General features: G+C 40.2%; 1 protein-coding gene across 1 annotated transcript in view; it reads left to right on the top strand.

Moving 5' to 3' along the window:
* Positions 1-23,725, top strand: part of LOC137236435 (aminopeptidase N-like) — a 149,938-nt gene that overhangs the window by 125,689 nt on the left and 524 nt on the right. The window contains exons 2-5 of the mRNA XM_067759031.1: positions 9,364-9,923; positions 12,643-12,798; positions 12,875-14,288; positions 23,137-23,657. Of these exons, the coding sequence (XP_067615132.1) occupies positions 9,379-9,923; positions 12,643-12,798; positions 12,875-14,288; positions 23,137-23,657 (2,636 nt within the window). The 5' untranslated portion in view covers positions 9,364-9,378. The remainder of the gene's footprint in view (positions 1-9,363; positions 9,924-12,642; positions 12,799-12,874; positions 14,289-23,136; positions 23,658-23,725) is intronic.

Here is a 23,725-nt window from a genome sequence, read left to right as displayed (position 1 = left end):
TTAGAACCGCTTCCTCCAGCCACCGCAAGCTCGCGATGTTGTCGCACGCTATCATCTTCACACCATTATACCATCCCCCCCAATAAAAGTTTGGGAGGGGCTTACTTGGTTGTTCCCGCATCATCTTAAGCATTAAACTAATAAGCTCCCTTTCCACAGATCTCCACCTTTCAGTAGTCATTTGTCCGAAAGGACTGCTACGATCAACCAGCGCCACAGTCAGTGACTGCTTGCCACATCACTCATCTTCTCGGAAAAAGCCGGAGTCTTAGTGTTACCTCCTTTTGGTACCTCCGAGAAAGCCGGAGTCTTAGCGTTAACTCCCTTTAGCACCTCCGAGAAAGCCGGAGTCTTAGCGTTATCTCCCTTTGGCTTATCTCCTACTTCCGTAATTGGAACTTTTGGCCTACTTGTCTGGTCTATGCGACTGCCCTGCCTCGTGGCTGTGGGACTGAGTCCTTTCTGCCTCTTGAAAGCAGGCTTGTCGCTTCCGCTGAACGTTGCCTCTTCATTCTGCCATTCGACACTTCTTCCTCCTCGTACCGGTTGCAAAACCGAGGGTTTCTTGCAGCAAACCTTTTGAACTGCCTTCGACCTATTTCTACCGCCTCATGGGCCCATTCCAAGCGCTCGATCTCCACTTCTGTTGGGTCAATACCTGCCAACCCCCTAATCCAGGGTGTTATGCGGACCATGCCTATTGGACGATTTGCAGCCAGGGGATAAATTCGGCTGTATTCGAACGGAGCCTTCCCGATACCGGGCCATCTCGGGAAGTATTTATGGCCTTACCGCAGTAAGGGGCGCTGCTGTGGCGGACGGTTCTTTCCCCGTATATAATACTGGACCGCTGAGCCCGCCTTGTCGGGCAGGTGGTCGTACGACCAAGATGAACAACTCATTACCTGAACGTAATAAGGAGGATGTAAAGAGGAGGACTGAGTCGCAATCCAGGGACGACAAATACGAATTAAGCGATGCGCCGGACTCGGGGAGCGAGAGTAGTGCTGATTCAATGAACTCCGTGTTGGAGAAGCACACAAATGAAAACGGAGTAGAAGAGTGGAGAAGGGTACGGAGCAGAGGAAGTAAAAGAGCTCTCTCGCAGTACCGTGCAGCACTAAGAATTGTACAACGCTTGGGAGCAGTGGTCGACCCAACAGAAGTGGAGATCGAGCGCTTGAAATGGGCACATGAAGCGGTAGAAGTAGGTCGAAGGCAGTTCAAAAGGTTTGCTGCGAGAAACCCTCGGTTCTGCAACCGGTACGAGGAGGAAGAAGCGTCGAATGGCAGAATGAAGAGGCAACGTTCGGCAGAAGGCGACAAGCCTGCTTTCAAGAGGCAGAAAGGACCCAGTCCTAGAGCCGCGGGGCAGGGCAGTCGCATAGACAAGACAAGTAGGCCCAAAGCTGTAAGACAGATGGGCTCCAATAGCGAGGTAGCAACTACCTCGAAAGCTGCCAGTCAGAGGGAAGTTCCAACTACGGAAGTAGGAGATAAGCCAAAGGGAGATAACGCTAAGACTCCGGCTTTCTCGGAGGCGCTAAAGGGAGTTAACGCGAAGACTCCGGTGTTCTCGGAGGTTCCAAAGGGAGATAACACTAAGACTCCTGCTTTTCCCGAGAAGATGAGTGATGTGGCAAAGCAGTCACTGACTGTGGCGCTGGTTGATCGTAGCAGTCCGTTCGGACAAATGACTACTGAAAGGTGGAGATCTGTGGAAAGGGAGCTTATTAGCTTAATGCTTAAGATGATGCGGGAACAACCAAGTAAGCCCCTTCCAACCTTTGATTCGGGGGGATGGTATAATGGTGTGAAGATGATAGCGTGCAACAACATCGCGAGCTTGCGGTGGCTGGAGGAAGTCGTTCCAAACCTCCAAAGGCAAGGCACGAACGCGCGGTTTGAGGTGGTGGATAAAGCGCAAATCCCCACGGTACCAAAAGTTAAGGTATGGATACCATGCGTGATGAAGTCGGAGGATACACTGCGACTTCTGCAGAATCAGAATCCGAACATACCGACACAGGATTGGAAGGTACTTACTGTATCTCGGCCTACCGAGGATGGCCAGTTCTACATCTTCCAAATAAACAAGCAGGCGGAGGATATTTTGTACACGCAGCTTGGCAAAATGTCCTTTGGAACTGGCAAAATTTACATGCGACTCAGGAAAAGAAGTCCCGAGGATAAAAATCCTAACACGCTGGAAGTGGGCGAAGTCGAAAAGGACCTCAGAAGCCTAAGGGAAAAAAGACAGGTGGAGGTCCCCGACGTCACCACGAACGTGCTAGAAGAGGACCAACCGCTAAATGGTGCTGTGACTCGCACAGAGGAACACACGGTACAACATTCACGAGGGGCTGAAGGGGGCCTCGAATACTCTAAACCAAAAGGGCAAGAGGAGGACGACGACGTCAAGACGAAGGTGCTGGAGGGGGACAAACAGCCCAATGGTGCTGCGAGTCCTACAGATAAACCTCCAACACAGTAAAGTGGCGTCGAGCGAACTCCTCCTAACCCTTGAGGAGGGTTCGTTTGACGTGGCGCTAATCCAGGAGCCGTGGCTCTCATCGAGAGGAAAGGTTTCTGGACTTAGCGCGCGCGGGTTTGGCGTTTACTACGCACAAACGGAAGGACGGGTGCGAGCTGTAGTAATGGTAAGGAAACAGCTGCATTCATATATGCTGCCTAATTACACCACCGAGGATCTCGTAGCGGTGGCCGTTGAGCAAAAGAATAAGCAGGCATTTATCCTGGCGTCCTGCTACATGGCCCATGCTGCGGAGGTTCCACCGATGGAGTGCAAAAGGCTAGTACAGGAGGAAGGGCGCAAAGGGCGGTTGGTCATAGGCGCAGATGCAAATGCGCACCACAATGCGTGGGGAGGAGCAGATACGAACGAGACAGGCGAATCTCTATTTTGTTACATCCTGCAAACCAATTTGCAGATAGCCAACAGGGGAAATGTTCCTACATACATTGGTCCAACATCCAGCAATGTTCTGGATATTACATTGAGCTCCGAGCGTGATATATCAAGGTATGATTGGATGGTTCTCGATAGACCATCCTTCTCCGACCATGCGTATATAAGCTTCAGCATCCCACTAAAGAGGGTAGAGAAGGGAGGAACCTTTAGAAACCCTAGGGCAACGAATTGGACTAAATTCCAGAAACATGTAGAAACGAAACTGGGACAACCCAAAGAGGTTGCTAATGTAGAGGAACTGGAGGAGTCGAATGAATTCCTAACAAGGACGCTTATGACTGCGTATAACAAAGCTTGCCCTCTAAGAAGATTCAGAGGAAAAGCAAAGCCGCCATGGTGGAGCAATGAGCTGAGTCTTCTAAGAAGACAGGTAAAAGAAATGTTTAAACTCGCAAAGACCGCGGAAAGCGAAGCGTGTCGGGACGAGTACAGGGATCTACTGAGGATCTACAAGCGTGAAATTACCAGGGCGAAGAGAAACTCATGGAAAAGTTTCTGTACGGACATAGAGTGCTCCAGTGAAACGGCACGGTTGAAAAAAGTCCTAGCAAAGGGAAACATAGTCCAGGGACTAATAAAGAAAGAGAACGGGGAATGGTCACGTGATAGTGAGGAATCCCTTGAGGTGCTTCTCGATACACATTTCCCATCGGGAGACGGTTTAGAACAACCAACAGACATCACTCACACTTCGATCACGGAGCTAGTGGTGCCGGGCTTGGTGACCGATACCAAGATCGAGTGGGCAGTGAAGACGTTTTCTAAGTTTAAATCGCCGGGCCCAGATGGTATATTCCCGGCCATGCTACAAGTCTCAAGTAGGGCGGTCGTGGAATGGCTTAAAATAATATTCGATGGGTGCATAAGACTGAATCATGTATAGCACACTCTTGGAGAACTGCTCGTGTAGCTTTTCTACCAAAGGCGGGGAAGATCGGTCACGTGTATCCCAAAGACTATAGACCCATTAGCTTAACATCATTTCTGCTCAAAACCTTTGAGAGGCTGATAGATGTGTACATAAAGTCCAACGTGGATGAAAAGCTGCTCTCCACAACACAGCATGCGTACACCAAAGGCAAGTCGGTAGACACCGCATTGCATAGGGTTGTAATAAGCATAGAGAAATGCCTGGAATATAAGGAGTATGCTCTAGGAGTCTTCTTGGACATTGCCGGGGCTTTCAATAATGTTGCAAAATGGGCGATTATGGATGGTCTTAGTTACATTAAAGTACATCCTGCCTTAATCAGATGGATCGGCTGCATGTTAAATTGCAGAAAGATTACATCACAATGGGGATTGTACGAGGCCACGAAATCAGTGGACAGGGGCACGCCGCAGGGAGGGGTGCTATCACCTCTGCTGTGGACACTGGTCATCAACCAACTGCTCAGGCAATTCGATGAGGGACCCGTAAAACTTACGGCTTACGCAGATGACGTTGCAATTGTCATAAGTGGAAAATGCCTTCCAACGATTAGTTCTTTGATGGATCGGGCGCTTCGGGATATTCATACCTGGGCATCTAATGTCGGGCTGAAAGTCAATGCGGAGAAGACGGATATGGTCTTGTTTACAAAGAGGTACAAGGTCCCAAATTGAACCAGGCCTAAGTTAGGAGCGGTGACCTTACAGGAGAAACCTTGTACAAAATATCTAGGAATCATCCTAGACAGTAAGCTGTCATGGAAGCTCAACGTGGAGGAGAGGGTCAAGAAGGCCTCAACGGCACACTATGCATGTAAAAGAATGCTGGGGTGTACGTGGGGCCTATCGCCCTCTCTTTCTCATTGGGTTTTTACAGCGATTGTAAGCCCTATTCTATACTATGGAGTTCTTGTTTGGTGGAAAGCCACACAAAAAACAACATACCTCAAAAAATTAGAGGGGGTATGCAGACTATAGATGCTTTGCATTACGGGAGCCCTGAAAACAACCCCGACGGCTGCACTGTATGCCATTCTGCACATTCCACCTGTAGACCTGGTAGCAAAGAACAAAGCGTTAACGACCGCAACCAGGCTCGATGCTTCGGGGCAGCTTGAGCGCCGACCATATGGCCATAGTAGTATAGCGTCCCCAGTCACAAGACGAACAGACTACATGATTCCCTACCTGCACTTTGAGGGAGATCTTAAGGCCACAATAGAGGTGGACGGTTGGCGCAAGGGTGCGCAAATGGCGGACGAGGCGATACATGTGTACACCGATGGTTCCAAAATAGTGGAAGGAGTAGGGTCTGCGGTATACTGCGCTGATCCGGAATTAAGCAGATCCTACAGGCTGCCGGATTACTGTAGCGTTTTCCAAGCGGAAATATTAGCCGTAACCAAAGCAGTAGAAACCCTGGAAGAGAATAGCTTAAGCTGCAACCGTGTTAACTTTTATATTGACAGTCAAGCCGCAATTAAGGCAATAATCTCGCATAGCACAGCATCTAAATGCGTGGTAGAGTGTAATCAGTCTCTGGAGAGAATCGGGACAGGGAGAAGCATACATCTATATTGGGTCCCAGGGCATATGGGAATAGATGGGAATGAAAAAGCGGACGAATTAGCTAAAAAGGGCGCATCCCTTGAAGCTTGCTCCGTAGACGTCCCAATTAGATTGGGCGAGATTAAGCGAAGGAGAGAGGTGCACATGATCGACCAAGCAGAAAAGGCGTGGGTTCAAGCGCGGGGCTGTAAAGTGTCGAAAATTATGTGTAGGTCTTACAACCTTAGACTAACACAGTTGCTTCTATCATTAAAAAGAGAGGACTGTAGACTCATGACGGGTATTCTGACTGGACACTGCCTTCTGGCGTCACATGCCTTTAAATTAGGCTTGGTCAGTGATAGCAGGTGTAGGAAGTGCGGGTTGGAGGAGGAAACGATCGAGCACGTTCTGTGCTCGTGCCCTGCACTTGCCAGGCTAAGACTCCAGCTATTAGGAGTGATACAGCTGTCAGATCTAGAAGCAGCAAGTGGCTTAAGTCCTAGGAAGCTTCTAGTATTTGCCAAGAGGACGCAGTTATTTTATAACATAGGTCCTGGTTTTTGATAGGGTTTTTCAGTTTGGTCGTTAAAACAAACTTCTGGTAACACTACGGACTCAATCAGTCTATGTGAGGTCCTCATGGACCGGCCAGTTCAACCTACCTACCCAATTCAGCGAAGGCAAAACTTGCGGCGCACTCGTAAAGGTCTATGCTATCATATTGTATTCCAAACCTTCTGCTAACGTTCGAATCGCTAAACTGTTGAATAAAAAACTCCAATATTCAATAATGCAATATGGTCTTTATTAGACTACTTTGAAAATAATTCACAATAACACTTATACTTCACAACCAATAGCGTGCTTAAATCAAAACTGATTACAGACTACTCAGCTTGCGCTGCTTTTATACTCTCCGTTGCTTCATTCCCATATTTCTACTAAAGTCTAGACGTTTCGCTTTTTTCGTATTACCATTCATGAGACTACTTCTAGATTGGTATTGTGCAATGAAATTAGTGGTAGGTAAAATGTCGCTAGCCACTTTCGTTGTGCCTATGCTTCATATATCTGTAAATATTTTGTACTCTCTTATGTGCATGAATAAAAATAGATTGCTGCCATTTGTTAAAAGATTTAAAATTTACAAATTGCCTATTCTATTATGCCAATTTCATGAGAAACTCATTTAGTTTTAATGCCGCGTGTATGAAGGAGATTTGGCTAAGACAGGATACCTATAGAGCGGTTACCCCTCACCGCTCATGACCTTTATTATGGTATTTGGTTGTGAACTCCCACTTAATGGAAATACATACAAGGCTTCAATCCAATTGCAAAATATTACCGTAATATTTTAAATCAGTGTTTTCAGGTCGTTACTGCTATATGGAAACATATGTACCACTGCTCGGCTGGGTCTCTGATTGGCTTATATCGCGTGTGCTTGATAATAGGGCTGTTGACAGCGAAAGTACAATACCTTCAATGGTGAATTTTAAAGCTGTCCTTCAATCAAATACACACTAAAATGACAGAAACAAAAAAGCAGATGGAGTTCTGGAAAGGTTTGAGGTGTTCTTTATAAGAAAATCATGAGGTATAAACCCGTTGTTAATTACAAAGTAGCATTTGATGGCTTAAAATGAAGCTGTATGCTGCTATGTTTGGATTTTATCTCTGCAAACCCTGTATTACGACAAAAGAAAAATGACGTTAAGTGTTAGAATCGTCAGAATTCGAGGGGACCTCAGCGAGCCGTTCGAGACCAAGCGAGGTATCAGAAAAAGCGATTTCCTATTGCGACAATTGATGTATATTGGAACGATTTTCCATCATCCATTGTCAAATTCAGTTTCAAGACAAACCGGTTTCGGCGTTATGCCATCATCAGTGTCGATTTTCGTTCTAATCTGTTGTTGTCGCTTGTCTTGTATTTATAGTTCGTAGGTACATGAACAGCTATTGTCAAAATGGATGTTTGTGTATATTTATGTATATATACATATGTGCTGTGTGTTCTTTCACAACCAAGGATGGATTTTACTGATCGATTTGTGTGGCTGACTGAGGCAGGTAAAAGTACGTAATTATAGTCGTCTGACCTTCTTTGTGGGTTTCCTGTTTTGGTGTGTTAATTGTTTTGTGTTTATTTGTTGTTGTGTGTTTGTCTGTTGTACCTATGTGATTACTTCGTTTCTTGTAAACAAGTTTTAAAGGCTCAAATATTGTGTCAGAAATTGTGTTTATCTGTTCGTTTATTATTTTATCGTCGAATGTTTTCTGTTTCTTTCCACGTTTTCGAATACATTCAGACGTCGGTCTTTTGCTTGTATGTGAAGGACCCTTCGCGCTGTCCTCTGAAAAAGCTGCAAATTATAAAGTTCGCATTCCTAAGTATTGCAGTAATGTCCTGTTGATATCGACGTTATTAGTTACTGAGCACCATGCCCAAACTGGCGGTTACATTATTCCGTCTTAATTTGCTTTTAGAGGTCATATGTGTAAGTCGATAGCAAAACTTTACTAACTCTCATAGAAACAGCTTCTTATCATGGATGCAACAAGACGTAATCCGCGGCTTTGTCTGTTATGTGTCACGAAGTCGTCTTCTTGGCTTAGGGTGTCTTTCAGCCAATATGTATGTTGAAGAACCTAAATGTGATAGGAATTGTGGAGAGTAACTCGAGGGAAGATATCGCAACTTTTGATAAATTCATATCCTGAAAATAAAGTCCTTTACACCCAAAACAGGTGTGCAGAAGTGAGACGCGGCATACCATGCCTAGCGCTGTATGACTTGCTCAAACGAAATTCGCTGCGCAGCACCCGTTGGGTCGAGATCTAGAAGTTGTTTGCGACTACGAAAAACATCTGCAAGGCAGATAAGCTGAGAGTTTTTTTTATGGCAGAAATACACTAGAAGTGTTTCCAATATTGCCGAGGGGCGACCTGCTTAGAAAAACTTTTTTTTAAGCATTGTAACGAGTTTTGGAAAATTTCACTTTCTGCTATCGTTCGAATCGCTGAACTTTCGAATAAATAACTCAAAAATTCAGTATAGAAATATGTAATTTATTTACAACTCGAGCGTAGTAGTAGCACTTTACAATTACAATACTCGCGTACTTTATTAATAACGTGTTAAAATCAAACTGACTCATCATTCCTCAGCTTGCGCTGCTTTTATACTCGCAGTTGCCTCGTTCGCCTATTTCTCCTGGGGTCCAGAACAGCTGCTTATTTAGTTCTTCTTTATGCATGTGATATTCACTTTCTAGATATATGCTTGCGTATGTGTGAGTAATAACTGATATTAGGGGCTCTTAGGTGATGACTACATGTGTGTATGTGAAATAATCTCTAAGCTCTTAGCTTCGCTGTTTGCATGTATGTGTGGTTGCTAACCTTGTTGTTGTGTATTTATTTACTAGCAGCATAGTGATGTGTAGAACTGCTAATATTCGGCACAGTATTTTGATGTTGCTTTTCTCGGAACTTGAAGCCAGGAGAGTAGGAGAGTGGCCACCACACTTTCCAAAGAAATAAACAAAAGCCAAAGTGTAGTAATTTTGTTCTAAGCTGTAAATTACGATTCGCAGGCAAAGCAAAAACCAAAAATTTACTCAAAGCCTTACCAGGTGGTAAAATCAACAGACGAAATTAGATGAGTTTGCTGGTATTTTAAATTTTGAATAAAAAAATTTATTTATTTTTGTTTAATTTCCCAGGGCAGCAATTCTGCAAAACTGTTAGGTCATTGACCATAAATCTAATTTTTTTTTATTATAACTACAAATTTTTGGTAAACAAATTTCTTTTAATTTCCTAATTGGTTTAAAAGAGAACTTCAAAATAACAACAGAATATTTATTTTTATATATTTTTAGCACGCGCACATCAAGATGACATCTTCACTACGTTATTTCTGCGCCGTTTCGGCTTTCGTAGCCCTCATCTCTTTAGCGCATGCCTTTACCGTTGGGGTGGACAACAACGTCATTAAAATTGAAGACCAACAGCCAGCAGTTCTTGCCGCCAGCACCTACAATCATTTTCGTCTACCTCGATCGGTTAAACCACAAAAGTACACATTGCACGTGATCACACATCTTGAAAATCCAGAAAACCTAACATTTGTTGGTGAGGTAGCAATGCATCTGATTGCCCTGGAGGATGCAAACAACATCATATTGCACGCACTCAATCTCAGTATTAATAGTAATGAAATAATGCTGCGTAACTTACTCGCTCCCGAAAGTGAACAGAAGAACTGCGTGCGTGGCATTGAGTTGAATTCCTATCACGACTATTACATAATGCATTTGTGCGAACCGTTACGAAAGGGTGAAGAATATATACTCACCATACCCTTCTCGGGTATTTTGAATTTGAATTTACGTGGCTACTATCGCAGTTCATATGTGGAACGTACAAGCAATCAGACAAGGTATGTATGTACATATGTTCGTTGGGGGGTTCAACGATGTGACTGAGGTCTCTAGAGGTATTGGTATTATTGTTAAAATTTGTATATTATTTCTCTTTCCATCCAGCTGATGGTTTTGTAACAATTTAGACGCAAAGAGACAGATTTAGGCGTTCGTAAACTAAAATGTTTTCTGATGTGCTGATCTGACCGCAGGTCCCTGCCCAAGGGCCTAAGTTAAAAAAAATATATATATTTTGAGCCATATCCATTCATATTTTCATCGGTTTGTTCATCCGTCTATACGTTCAAGATTCCACTCGCCCCGACGCCTATGATGCTAACATTGACATTGACGCGCCCCTCCCTCCACATATCCATTTGTACTTCTATTTAATAACGACGCGTTTAAATCCAGCCAATGCTTTCCATCGGACAAACCGTCCGATGCCTTCCATTCGTCCATACGTCCATGATGACATCCATATATCCATCAGCAAATCCCATTATTCCACTTATAAAATAAGTCAAGTATTAGGTTCGGTGCACTGACTATGCAAGAAATAGTGTTATTTTAGTATCAAAATAGCACAGCTCAAGATTGTATATAAAGGGCCACTTTACTTTTGGAAAACACTAGCGACAACAAAACTGCTAACGGCATCTCTATAACGGGCAACTCCGGCTGGAAGCAGTCGACCTCTTAGAAGAATACATACCCTGGCAAGGAATGAAATGTTAAATTGTAGGAATAAAGGCCACAGTCCAGTCTTTTCTTATTAATTGTGGCCAAAAGTAGGTAGCAGTCATCTACGCCATTTGCAACACATTCGAACCTTCGGTAGAGGAACAGTAGATAGAAAAATTGGAGGCAGTGTAAGCAATCAAGTTCCCCGATCGCTGTAATGGCTTACAAGCTCAGTTCATCGTACTCTTCAGTACTTTTATTTTCCAGTACGGTACTGTGTGCTCTGCATAAGATGATTTTCTCTCCAGAAACGGCTGACTTCACCCTTGATCATCTACTGAACTATATTAGGATGACTATCATCTAGATCTCGAGCATATTAACATCCCAGGCAACTGTCATCCCGGGCTCCTGGTTCGAATTGATACATATGAATTCCGAGTTCACCTAGCTGCCTGTGTTCTAGTATTGAAGACAAGGGCCTCATGTCAAGCGCGCAAAAGCTGGGCATACACTACCTCATGAAGGGCACATAGATTTTGTCCAGAGGAGTATGACAGGTGCACAACCGAACTCTACGGTAGATGATGAGATGGAATCATAAAATGATTTCATGCTTAACTATCCAGGTTTTGCGACATCTCTGCAAAAGTAACTCATTCTCGGCTTTGTGGATCCTCAACAGGACTTATTTTACGTTGAAGTCTTCTCGTCCGAAATTACATCGTATCGTTCCAAGGCAGCTGTTCTCGAGGTAAAACTGAAGGGGCAGCAGCCACACAACCTAGCCTAATCGAGTCATCTACCCACAAGTTGGTCCGTAAATGAACAAAGATACTCTGCTACGATGTCATTCAGATTTCAGCAGCAGTCGTATCCAAATACGTGAACAACCCCGAGTCGAATTCGGTCATTTAGTGGCTTTTCGGTGCTAATCGCCCATATACTCACCTATTACAAAAACGTTTGACTCATACACATCAGGAGGGCCATCCAAAATGTAGAACCTCATGCCATTCAAAGTTCATATGTTTTTCTTGATACAGGAAAAATGGGGCTTGCACCCGGATCCAAGTGTGCTTAGGTACTCAAATCAGCAAATCCTTTAAGTCGTGTTGAAGTACTAGGCTAATAAGCCAGGGACAAGCGTGTAAGACATCACTGATAATAGCCTATTTCTCAAACAGATAAGCTGTTCTTTATCCCATCTGGAATGCAGATAGTTTGCTTCTTTGTTTTGTTTATTTGATTATTAGAGAAACACTCCGCGAAGGTTCTGAGGAGCGCTGCCCATTTACCGGATAAAATACACCTTGAGATAGTAGCCCCGCTGTCGTGAATCATACAACCTCCTTCCATAAAGAGATTGATCCGAAGATACGTTGAAACATCAGAAGGTACTGTGAGGCGTCTAGAAGCTTTTGAAATAAAATTAATAAAAATGTACGGAACGATAACCTCCGAAGAGATTTAAGGCCGAGCTTCTCTTCCAATTTGCGTCGTGCTCCTTTTAGTTTTTCCTAAAAATTGGCGGGCGGGGACCTACTTGTTTTATGCCGACTCCGAACGGCGTCTTCAAAGCAAACGAGTTTTCACTGAGAAGCTATTCATTGCAGAAATACACTCGGAGTGCTTGCCAAATCACTTCCGAGGGGCGACCCCGCTTAGAAAAATTGTCCTCTAATTGAAAGAACTTGTTTCTAATGTTGATGTTGCTTTGCCCGGGAAACCCAGGATCTTCGGCGTGGTAGGCGGAGGACGCTAGTCAAATTTCAATTCTCAAAAATTACTCTACAAGTCTGTAATCATACCTGCCTCGATCTCATCGACTCTGCTAAAAGCATAAGGTGTGACATTTGGAGTACTCGGAAAAGAAGTTTTCTGGAAGAATCATGGTCCCATTGATGAGCTGTACGAGCTATATGTAAAGTGCAGCGAAGAAAAGCCCGACTATTGTACTGCTGGCCAGGTTATAACATTGCATACCCACAGCTGGTCCCTCAAAGCGCTCCCCATATGAAGATTTATAACAGATTTTGTATATATTTTCAGATGGCTTGCTGTTACACAATTCGAACCAGCTTCAGCGCGTCTCGCATTCCCTTGCTTCGATGAACCGGATTTCAAAGCCAAATTTGTTGTTATACTTGGACATCATAAGAAGTATACGGCTTTAAGTAACATGGCTTTAAAGGAGACACGTCCCATGTAAGTATTACTAAATGATTCGCACTTTACAGTTCTTTCACAATCTCATAAATTTCTTTTTTCCAAACCACTACAGGGCCGACAAAAAAGATTGGGTGTGGAGCGAGTTCGACGAATCGGTGCCGATGTCTACCTACCTTGTAGCTTATACTGTCAACGACTTCGCCTATGTTAACTCTGAGACCACTCTTAAAAGTAAAGTACAATTCCGCACATGGGCACGTCCCGATGCCATTGATCAATGCAACTATGCCGCCGATGTCGGACCAAAGGTTTTGCAATATTATGAAGATATATTCAACATAAAATTCCCATTAGATAAAATTGATGAAATCGCAATACCCGACTTTAGTGCTGGTGCAATGGAGAATTGGGGTCTAGTTACATATCGAGAAACAGCGCTGCTTTATGCCGAAAATGTTTCTTCCTTGGAGAGTAAACAACGTGTCGCTTCCGTTATAGCGCATGAGTTGGCTCATCAATGGTTTGGCAATTTGGTGACAATGAAATGGTGGCAAGATTTGTGGTTAAATGAAGGTTTTGCTACGTATGTAGCCAGTTTGGGTGTCGAGCATATCAATCCGGAATGGCGTGGTTTGGATAAAGAGTCTGTCGATAATACTTTGGCTATTTTCAAGCTGGACGCACTCAAAAGTTCGCATCCAATATCGCAAGAGATAAATCATACTAACAAAATTTCGGAAATCTTCGATTCAATTTCGTACAAAAAAGGTTCAACTGTGCTGCGCATGATGCATCTTTTCCTTGGTGATGCAGCATTCCGTGCCGGTGTCCACTTCTATCTCAAGAAGCATGCCTATGCTAATGCAGAGCAAGATGACCTCTGGTCCGCACTTACGCAAGAAGCCCACAAATTCCGCACGCTACCAAAGTCTTTTGATATCAAAACAATTATGGATTCATGGACCCTACAAACCGGTTATCCTATTGTTACCATTACACGTGACTACGAACGCAATTTAGCTAAAGTGACGCAAATACGTTACTTACTCGATACGGTTGCCTCACGGGAGGAGGAGCATAGCTGCTGGTGGGTGCCCCTAAGCTACACTACACAAAAAGAAACAAACTTTATTTCCACTACACCGCAACAATGGCTTCAATGCAATGAATTGAATGAACCCATCGCTAGCACACTCAAAGATATGCCCAATAAGGATGAATGGGTTTTATTTAATGTGCAACTGGCCGGTTTGTATAAGGTGAAATACGATGAGCGCAATTGGAATATGCTAATTGAGACTCTGACAAGCGATCTCTATCAAAACATACATGTTATTAATCGTGCCCATTTGATCGACGATGCTCTGACTTTGGCCTGGACTGGAGATCAGGATTACGATATTGCCATGCGTTTGATTGAGTATTTGGTACGCGAACGCGAGTACATACCATGGAAGGCAGCTTTGGACAATTTACGTGATGTTAATCGTATTTTGCGCCAGACTCCGGAGTATGAATACTTTAAGGTGAGTTTTTTGGAGATTTGAGTCCGTAATTGTAATTGTATTTCTAAAATTTTGGAATGCTGCCACGAAACGGGCTCTGTAAAACTTGTTGTGCATTGCGTTAGCGTTTCTTCACTGTAAGTAAAACAAGTAAGGAAGGCTAAGTTCGGGTGTAACCGAACATTACATACTAGTTCTAGTCCAGATATCGCCACAAAGGTGGACCAGGTGTGACTCTAGAATGTGTTTGTACGATATGGGTATCAAATGAAAGGTGTTAGTGAGTACTTTAAAAGGAATTGGGCCTTAGTTCTATAGGTGGACGCCTTTTCGAGATAACGCCATAAAGGTGGACCAGGGGTGACTCTAGAATGTGTTTGTACGATATGGGTATCAAATGAAAGGTGTTAATGAGGGTTTTAAAAGGGAGTGGCCCTTAGTTGTATATGTGAAGGCGTTTTCGAGATATCGACCAAAATGTGGACCAGGGTGACCCAAAACATCATCTGTCGGGTACCGCTAATTTATTTATATATGTAATACCACGAACAGTATTCCTGCCAAGATTCCAAGGGCTTTTGATTTCGCCCTGCAGGACTTTTTCATTTTCTTCTACTTAATATGGTAGGTATCACACTCATTTTACAAAGGTTTTTCTAAAGTTATACTTTGCTTTAATAAACCAATCCAGTTACCATGTTTCATCCCTTTTTTCGTATTTGGTATAGAATTATGGCATTTTTTTAATTTTTCGTAATTTTCGATATCGAAAAAGTGGGCGTGGTCATAGTCGGATTTCGGCAATTTTTTACACCAATACAAATTGAGTTCAGATAAGTACGTGAACTAAGTTTAGTAAAGATATATCGATTTTTGCTCAAGTTATCGTGTTAACGGCCGAGCGGAAGGACAGACGGTCGACTGTGTATAAAAACTGGGTGTGGCGTCAACCGATTTCGCCCATTTTCACAGAAAACAGTTATCGTCATAGAATCTATGCCCCTGCAAAATTTCACAAGGATTGGTAAATTTTTGTTCGATATATGGCATTAAAAGTATTCTAGACAAATTAAATTAAAAAGGGCGCAGCCACGCCCCTTTTGAAATTTTATTTTATTTTTGTATTTCGTTGCACTATGTCATTACTGGAGTTGAATGTTGACATAATTTACTTATATACCGTAAAGATATTAAATTTTTTGTTAAAATTTTACTTAAAAAAAAAATTATTTTTAAAGTGGGCGTGTTCTTCATCCAATTTTGCCAATTTTTATTTAGCACATATATAGTAATAGTAGTAACGTTCCTGCCAAATTTCAACATGATATCTTCAACGACTGCCAAATTACAGCTTGCAAAACTTTTAAATTACCTTCTTTTAAAAGTCGGCGGTGTCACGCCCATTGTCCAAAATTTTACTAATTTTCTATTTTGTGCCATAAGGTCAACGCACCTACCAAGGTTCATCGCTTTATCCGTCTTTGGTAATGAATTATCGCATTTTTTCGGTTTTTCGAAATTTTCGATATCGAAAAAGGAGGCGTGGTTATAGTCCGATATCGTTCATTTTAAATAGCGATCTGAGATGAGTGCCCAGGAAACTACATCCCAAATTTCATCAAGATACCTCAAAATTTACTCAAGTTATCGTGTTAACGGACAGAGGAACAAACGGGCGGACGGACGGACATAGCTCAATCAAATTTTTTTCGATACTGATGATTTTGATATATGGAAGTCTATATCTATCTCGATTCCTTTATACCTGTACAACCAACCGTTATCCAATCAAAGTTAATATACTCTGTGTGCAAGGCACGCTGAGTAAAAAAACACAACCCGTATCCTTGCCTATGGTTTCTAGTAAACTAACGTCCTTGTGTCATGTTCAGGATATGTGTTGCATTGGTTAGTAGGGTTGGCATGAGTTCTTAATGTCGTACTCCACGACTTAAGGGCGATTATCTATTAAAGCAGCTGCGAGGCAGCACTGTTTGGTACCACTTAACGCTGGGCAGTTGCACATGATGTGATCCATTTTTTTTCGTCATCTTCTGAACGATAGGGCACTTTTAGCCTTTCTGCATGTCTACCAATAAGGTAGTGCCAGTTAGTACTTCTACAAGTGTTGAAATTTTATCCCTACTGTAAGCGTAACGGGATCTCTTAAGATGCCATTTTATATTAGGCCATCACCTGAAGATATCAGCGACAGTTTAGAGTTAATTCTGAATTGGAGACAAGGAATATGATATCCGCTCGTCAATCGCTAAAAATAAAGGTTTCCTTGTCGATAGCAGATTACTTTTGCCCCGCAAATACTGCAATGATCAGGTAGTCTGAAAGACAGCTGGAGAGTTGAATTCTACCCATTTAATCCTGCTGGAAGCGTTTACCATAAAGTTGCTGGCCGACCTTTAGGGTGTTAGGAACATCTCAATGTAGCTGATGGGATGAAAATAGAAGTTTCCGAAATAGATATAGCCAGGACAAATAGCCCCGCAACATTACATTTAGATGATCTCCCAGGAAAAATGTATAAACACTTTGTTATGAAAACAAAATTGCTATTGGACAACCGGTTTTATTACCAAACATCCAAGTCTCTATACTCCCCAGTCGGCCAAGGGGCTTAGAATATACCCGCGGCAGGTATGCCTGTCGTAAGAGGTGTAAAATACCAAATTGATTCAAGTGGTGTGTAGCGCAACCCTTTCAAGGTGTTGCTAGCCTAAAAAAGTTTCTCCAGCCCAATTGTCAACCTCACCTACCCGTGGCGAATCCTGTTACTTTAACAGCCGAGGCTCTGGCGACCCCAAGTTCCTCACGGATCTAGGGGGTGGGAGGGCGTGATGGCCTTGAAGGTTTTATGTGATCGTACTAAATCGTTCCCGAGATGGTTGGGCTGGTGCCTTAATGGTGCTTGTTACCGGAACGTAACTGATCTGCATCCGGCAAAGGACCATCAACATCGATAGCACTCCCCAAGGCCTTCGGGGAGTGTCCTTATCGCTACCATAACAACAACAACAAAGTCTCTATAGCCCTATTTGCATGAGCGAGCATTCTTACGGGTGTCTACAATGTGCGCTGTCAGGATGTAGAAGAAAGTTTTAGCTTCAAACTTATTTTGTCGATGTCCATTTCTGCAAACAAAGCGACTGGGGTACACGTGCACTCATTAGTCTGTCCGAGGTAATGGAAGTTGATATTTCGAATGGAACATACATACATATCGGGTTAAACGCTCCCTTGTCAAATTATATGTAGAGTTTCCCATTATTCTTCTCTTAACTTGCAACTACAGATTGTAGTAATTGAAACTACGTTTTTATTTTATAACAAAACTTTTTTTAATACGCCTAAATGTATGCGTCAATATTTTTTTATTTTTCACAATAATGAAAATTTTTGAAAATTGAAAATCAATATTGAAACTTAAAATATTGATAACACATTTAAAAATTACAAGGTTCAAAGTAACTAAAATACAAAGTTAAATAAAAATAATAAGAACCCTACATTACTCCCCCTTCAAGAAAATTTATCATTAAACAAATTGAATGTAACTCTCTTTTTATGTAAATTCTTCGTGTTGTTTGTGTCCGTTGTTTCAATTATTGCAGGTTTTAATCTATCAATAGGAATAGTTTTAATATTATTATCTATTTCAAGTTTAAACCATTTTTGGTCTTTTTCCACAATTTTGTAAGGTCCTTCATATGGTTGTTGTAATGAATGTTTATTAATGACTCGAACAAATGCAAATTTACAAGTTTGAAGATCTTTTGGAACATAAATTCCAGTATCAGCATCTTTATGATGACTTAAATTTGATCTAACATTTCGAAAATGTTCACGTAAATTACTTAAAATTTCAGTTGATGAGAAATTTTTAGCTGATGGCACAACAAGTTCCCCTGGCAAACGTAAATTCTGACCGAAAACCATTTCCGCTGGTGTAGCCGAAATATCTTCTTTGTAAATAGATCGCAAACCAAGTAATATGACAGGTAACTCGTCATACCAATTATTTGTGTCCTCTCTAGTTTTATAGTAGTCTTTAATTGTCTATGAAACCTTTCAACCATACCATTTCCTTGAGGGTGATATGCGGATGTTGTAATTTGGTGACTACCAAGTAATTTAGTTAACTCTGAAAACAATTTCGATGTAAATTGGCTACCTTGATCAGTTGTTATCTTTAACGGGACTCCAAACCGAGAAATATATTCTCTAAAAAACGTATTTGCAATTGTAGATGCTGAAATATCTTTTAATGCATATGCCTCAGGCCAACGGGTAAATCTTTCAATAATCGTTAAAATATAGCGATGTCCTTTTAAAATAGGTAATGGTCCAACTATATCTAAATGAATGTGTTCAAATCTATTCTTGGGAATTTGAATTTTGACAATACGGGATTTTGTATGACGATAAACTTTAGACTTTTGACAATTAAGGCACTCTTTTGACCAAATATTAATATCCTTATTCATATTAGGCCAATAATATTTTTTAACTATGAGCCGTCGTGTAGCTCTTGTACCCGGATGTGCTATTCCATGTAAAATATCAAATACTGTCTTTCGCAAATTACTCGGTACAAATGGCCTAGGAGTTTCTCCTGAAATTTCACACCAAATATTAAAATTTAAAATGGGAATATTAATTAACTTTAAATTTAGATATTGAGAATCAGATACAAGTTGATTTAAGTCATCATCTTTTTGTTGTTCAGTTTGTAAAATTTTAAAATTCAGTTCTGTATTATATATTGCATTAACCTCAAAAGCTCTAGATAGCGTATCTGCTACAACATTGGATTCTCCTTTAATGTATTGTATGTCATCAGTAAATTGTGCTATAAATTCCAAGTGTCTCGTTTGTCTAGGACTTCGTTCTGTTTTTGAATTTAAAGCAGTAGTCAAAGGTTTATGGTCCGTATAAACTGTAAATTGTCGTCCTTCCAAAAGATATCTTAAATGTTTTATATTTAAATAAATCGCCAATAATTCCCTATCAAAAGCACTATACTTAATTTCAGTTGGAGAAAGTTTTTTAGAAAAGAATGCAATGGGCTCAATTTTATTATTGTAATTTTGTTGTATAACGCCTCCAATCGCTGTGTTAGATGCATCTACTGTTAAAGATAATTTAGCATCTTTGTTAAAATGATTTAACAATATCGTAGATGCAAATTTATCTTTAATGCATTCAAAAGCTTCATTCGAATTCTCATCCCATACCAAAGTTTTGTCACGTTTCTTATTTACTTTGTTAATTAGATCATAAATTTTGTTTGTAAATTCTGCTAGTTTTGGAATGTATCTATGATAATAATTTACCATACCAATAAATTTCTGTGCCTGCTTAACTGATTTTGGACGTTCGAAATTGCGAATAGCTGATACCTTTTCATCGGAAGGTCGAATACCTGTTCCAGAAATGTTATGTCCTAAAAAATCGATACTAGGTACACCAAAAGTACATTTACTTGGTTTAATGTTTAAACCGAACTCTGTAAGGCGTTGAAAAAGGATACGTGAATCTTTTAAATGTTGTTCTTCGTCTGTACTTGCAATAAGTAAGTCGTCGATGTAAGCATATACAAAATCTAAGTCACCTACTACCTCATTTATGAATCGTTGAAAGGTTTGTGCAAAATTTCTAAGTCCGAAAGGCATTCTCATGAATTCAAACATACCGAAAGGAGTTGTAATAGCAGTTTTGTAAATATCTTCTTAAGCCATAGGAATTTGGTGATATGCCCTAACTAAATCTAATTTTGAAAATATATTTTTATTATGAAGGTTCATATTAAAATCTTGAATGTGAGGTAAGGGATAACGATCGGGAACAGTGACAATATTCAATCTTCTAAAATCACCACATGGACGCCAATCATTCAACTCTTTTTTAGGTACAAGGTGAAGTGGTGATGCTACTGAAGAGTTTGAAGGCCGACAAATGCCTGTTTTAACTAAGAAATCAAACTCCGTTTTCGCGGCTTTGTATTTTACCGGATCTAAGCGCCTGGGCTTAGAAAATGGAAGACTTCTGTTCCAAGTCGATGTAATGTTGTATGTTTAACAGGTTTAGTATAATCTGGCTCTGAAATAAGTGACGGAAACTCTTTTAATAATTTTGTAAATTTATTTTCAATCACAAATAATTTGGGTAATGGAATATCACAAAAGTAAGATACTGTATTAACTGAGAGATTGGTTAATGGATCTACTAAACGTTTATGTTTAATGTCTATAAGAGGACCATATTTACAAAGAAAATCAGCGCCAATTATTGGCTTGGCTATATCCGCAATCAAAAATATAAAAGGAAATTCACGTCTTAAACCTAAATTTACGTTTAAAAGCCTTTTCCCGTAAGTGGCAATTGTTGAGCCATTAGCTGCAGTGAGAATTATGTCTGAACGTTTCGTATGAGGAAATTTAGACGCGGGTAATACCGAAATTTCTGCTCCACTATCAATTAAAAAATTTTGTTTGTTTTCTCTATCAAAAATAAATAAGCGACGCGTCGAAAATTCTAAATTTCCGTTGTTCGTCGCTGCAACAACGGAAGAATTTAGTTTGTTGAGTCTTTGTTTTTTGTTATAAGAACAAGGATGTTCACAACTTCTAGCATTATTTCCAAATTTGTAGTGAAATCTACACAACCAATTTGGATTATTGCGCGAGTTAGATCGACGCCTAAAAGAATTTCTAAAATTGTTCCTAGAATTAGACCGCAGTCTAGATTGATTCCAACACATTTCTGTTTTAATTTCAGCTAACTCCAAAGAAAGTTTCTGAAAATTTTCACACATCAAAGAGGTGGTTTTAACTAGATTTTCAACAACAGAATTTTGAACTTTTGTATCTGGATTTGTATTTACTGAGAAAACTTCGTTTTTATTCATAACTTCAAAAATGTTATCTGCTAATTTTGTCAACTCATTAATATTATCACAACTTGAGCTAGCCAAAATGACATTTAAATTTTTGGGAAGTTTTCTCAACCAAATTATCTTTAAAATATTTTCACTAAAACTTGAACCCGCTAACAAAATTAATGACCGATAAAACTCAGAGGGCTTTCGATCACCCATTTCTGAATCACTTAAAATTTTGTCTAGTTTTGAATTTTCACTAAGTGAATGTCTTTCTATCAAAACTTTTTTAAGTTCACTAAACTTGTTAGTGAGGGGTGGATTTTGGATAAAATCTAAAATTGTTACTATTACTTCTTGTGGAAGTGCTGTTATAATGTGTTCGTATTTGGTATTCTCTTTGGTTATATTTTTTGTACTAAATTGTGTTTCAGCATGTATAAACCACGCTTCTGGACAACTAGTCCAAAATTGTGGAAGTTTGACTGATGTTGCTGAAATTTCGTTTTGATTGTAATTATCATACTGATTTGTAATATTGTGTTGTAAAGTGTCATTTGGTGTATTTATAAATGAATCATTTAGATTATTAGAAAGTGTAGATGTTTGTGTATTATGTTGTGGTGAACGAAACATTATTGAATTAAATGAAGAGAGTTCACTAGCAAAACAGTAAAATTAACTAGTAATTCTATGAAAAGAGAGTTTACAATAATAATAATAATAATATATCTATATTTTAGTATACATACATAAAAGATGATATTTTTATTCAAATACTTGCGAATATTTAGTTTGTTGCCGTAACTGATACTTATGCAATGGCTTTTGATGGTGTTGTGTTTGTAGTTGTTCCCGTTGCTACTGCTTCTCCTTTAAGTTATTCGAGGATAATAATTCCTTTGGTTGTTTTTTAAACGTTTGAAGGTTTTGCCTATGAATGATGATGATGTACGGTAGCAATTGTTTGAAATTGGTTTGATGATAATGTTTTGACGCCACTTGAGTACTTTTAAATTGTGTTGGCTGTTGATAATTTCACAGTGGAATTTGTTGATTTTACATTTAGCTTATTGGATCAAAGTAACTGTCAAATAAATTTTCCAACTCCTTATCTTCTGGCTTTAATTCCTCAATATCTTATCACTTCAGCTAAACGATCTTTATTTACTTCATATAGTATTCAAGATTTATAAATCATATTTTTGTTTTATATACTTTCAATTTAACCTCTTCTTCTCTTAAAGCTGCCATATTTTGTTCACGCGTCTCTGGATCTTCATCTTTATGTGTAGTTGAGTGTAACCGTAGCTACGAAGCCAAACGAAAGGCTAAGGGACAAAACTTACATCTGTGTATATTATCACCCAGATGTAGACGTAAATGCGGATTCAGTGCACTTTTTTGTAATATTTGCATATATATTGTTTTTCACCGGTATGAGTACGCATATGCTGGTTTAAGTACGCAGCATATATAAATCGCTTATCACAAAGATCACATTTATTGGCCTTTTCTCCGCTATTATATAGTTTATGTCTATTTAAAACCGACTTTGTTTTAAAATTTTTTTCACAAATATCGCACTGGTATTGGTATTGTTCGTTCTTTTCACGTATTTTTTTGTATCTTATTATCTTGTTGTGATTTGTTAAAATGCAAAAATTTAACTGCACTGCAATGTTTTTGTTTCACAGACTGGCTGATCGCCAATGTAGTAATTGAAACTACGTTTTTATTTTATAACAAAACTTTTTTAATACGCCTAAATGTATGCGTCAATATTTTTTTATTTTTCACAATAATGAAAATTTTTGAAAATTGAAAATCAATATTGAAACTTAAAATATTGATAACACATTTAAAAATTACAAGGTTCAAAGTAACTAAAATACAAAGTTAAATAAAAATAATAAGAACCCTACACAGATATACCACTATATTACCGATTTCTTAACCTTTTCTTCCGATTTTCAGAAATATATGCGCAAAATACTTTCTCCAATTTACGTTTACCTCGGCGGTTTGAATGTGACCGACGAAGCTAAAACCGCACCCCACACCATTCTACACAAGGAGCTCATCGCCAGCTGGGCGTGTCGTTTTGAAGTTGAAGATTGCATACCAAGAGCTCAGGATTACTTTAAGCAATGGCGTGCCGTGCACAATCCCGATGAAGTTAATCCGGTGCCAAAGGATCTGCGCTCCGTCGTTTACTGTACGTCGATAAGGCATGGCAATGAAGATGATTGGCAATTCCTTTGGTCACGCTATAAGAACTCCAATGTGGCTGCTGAAAAACGTACGATAATCTCCGCCTTGGGTTGCTCACGTGAAATTTGGATACTGCAACGTTATTTGGAATGGGCATTCGACAACGAAAAGCATATACGCAGACAAGACTCTACATTTGCATTTGGTGCAGTGGCGCATGGAGAAGTTGGTTTTCATTTGGCGCGTGACTATTTCATTACCAATATTGAGTATCTGCATGAATAGTAAGTGATAATGATGTTAATGGAGCTTTTCAGTAGAGATATTAATGACGTTTTTTCGGCAATTTTTC

The sequence above is a fragment of the Eurosta solidaginis genome, chromosome 1 (genome assembly GCF_040869045.1).
Source record: "Eurosta solidaginis isolate ZX-2024a chromosome 1, ASM4086904v1, whole genome shotgun sequence".
NCBI lineage: Eukaryota > Metazoa > Arthropoda > Insecta > Diptera > Tephritidae > Eurosta > Eurosta solidaginis.
The sequence above is the reverse complement of the archived record's forward strand: the minus strand, read 5'-3'. Positions and strand labels throughout refer to the sequence as shown.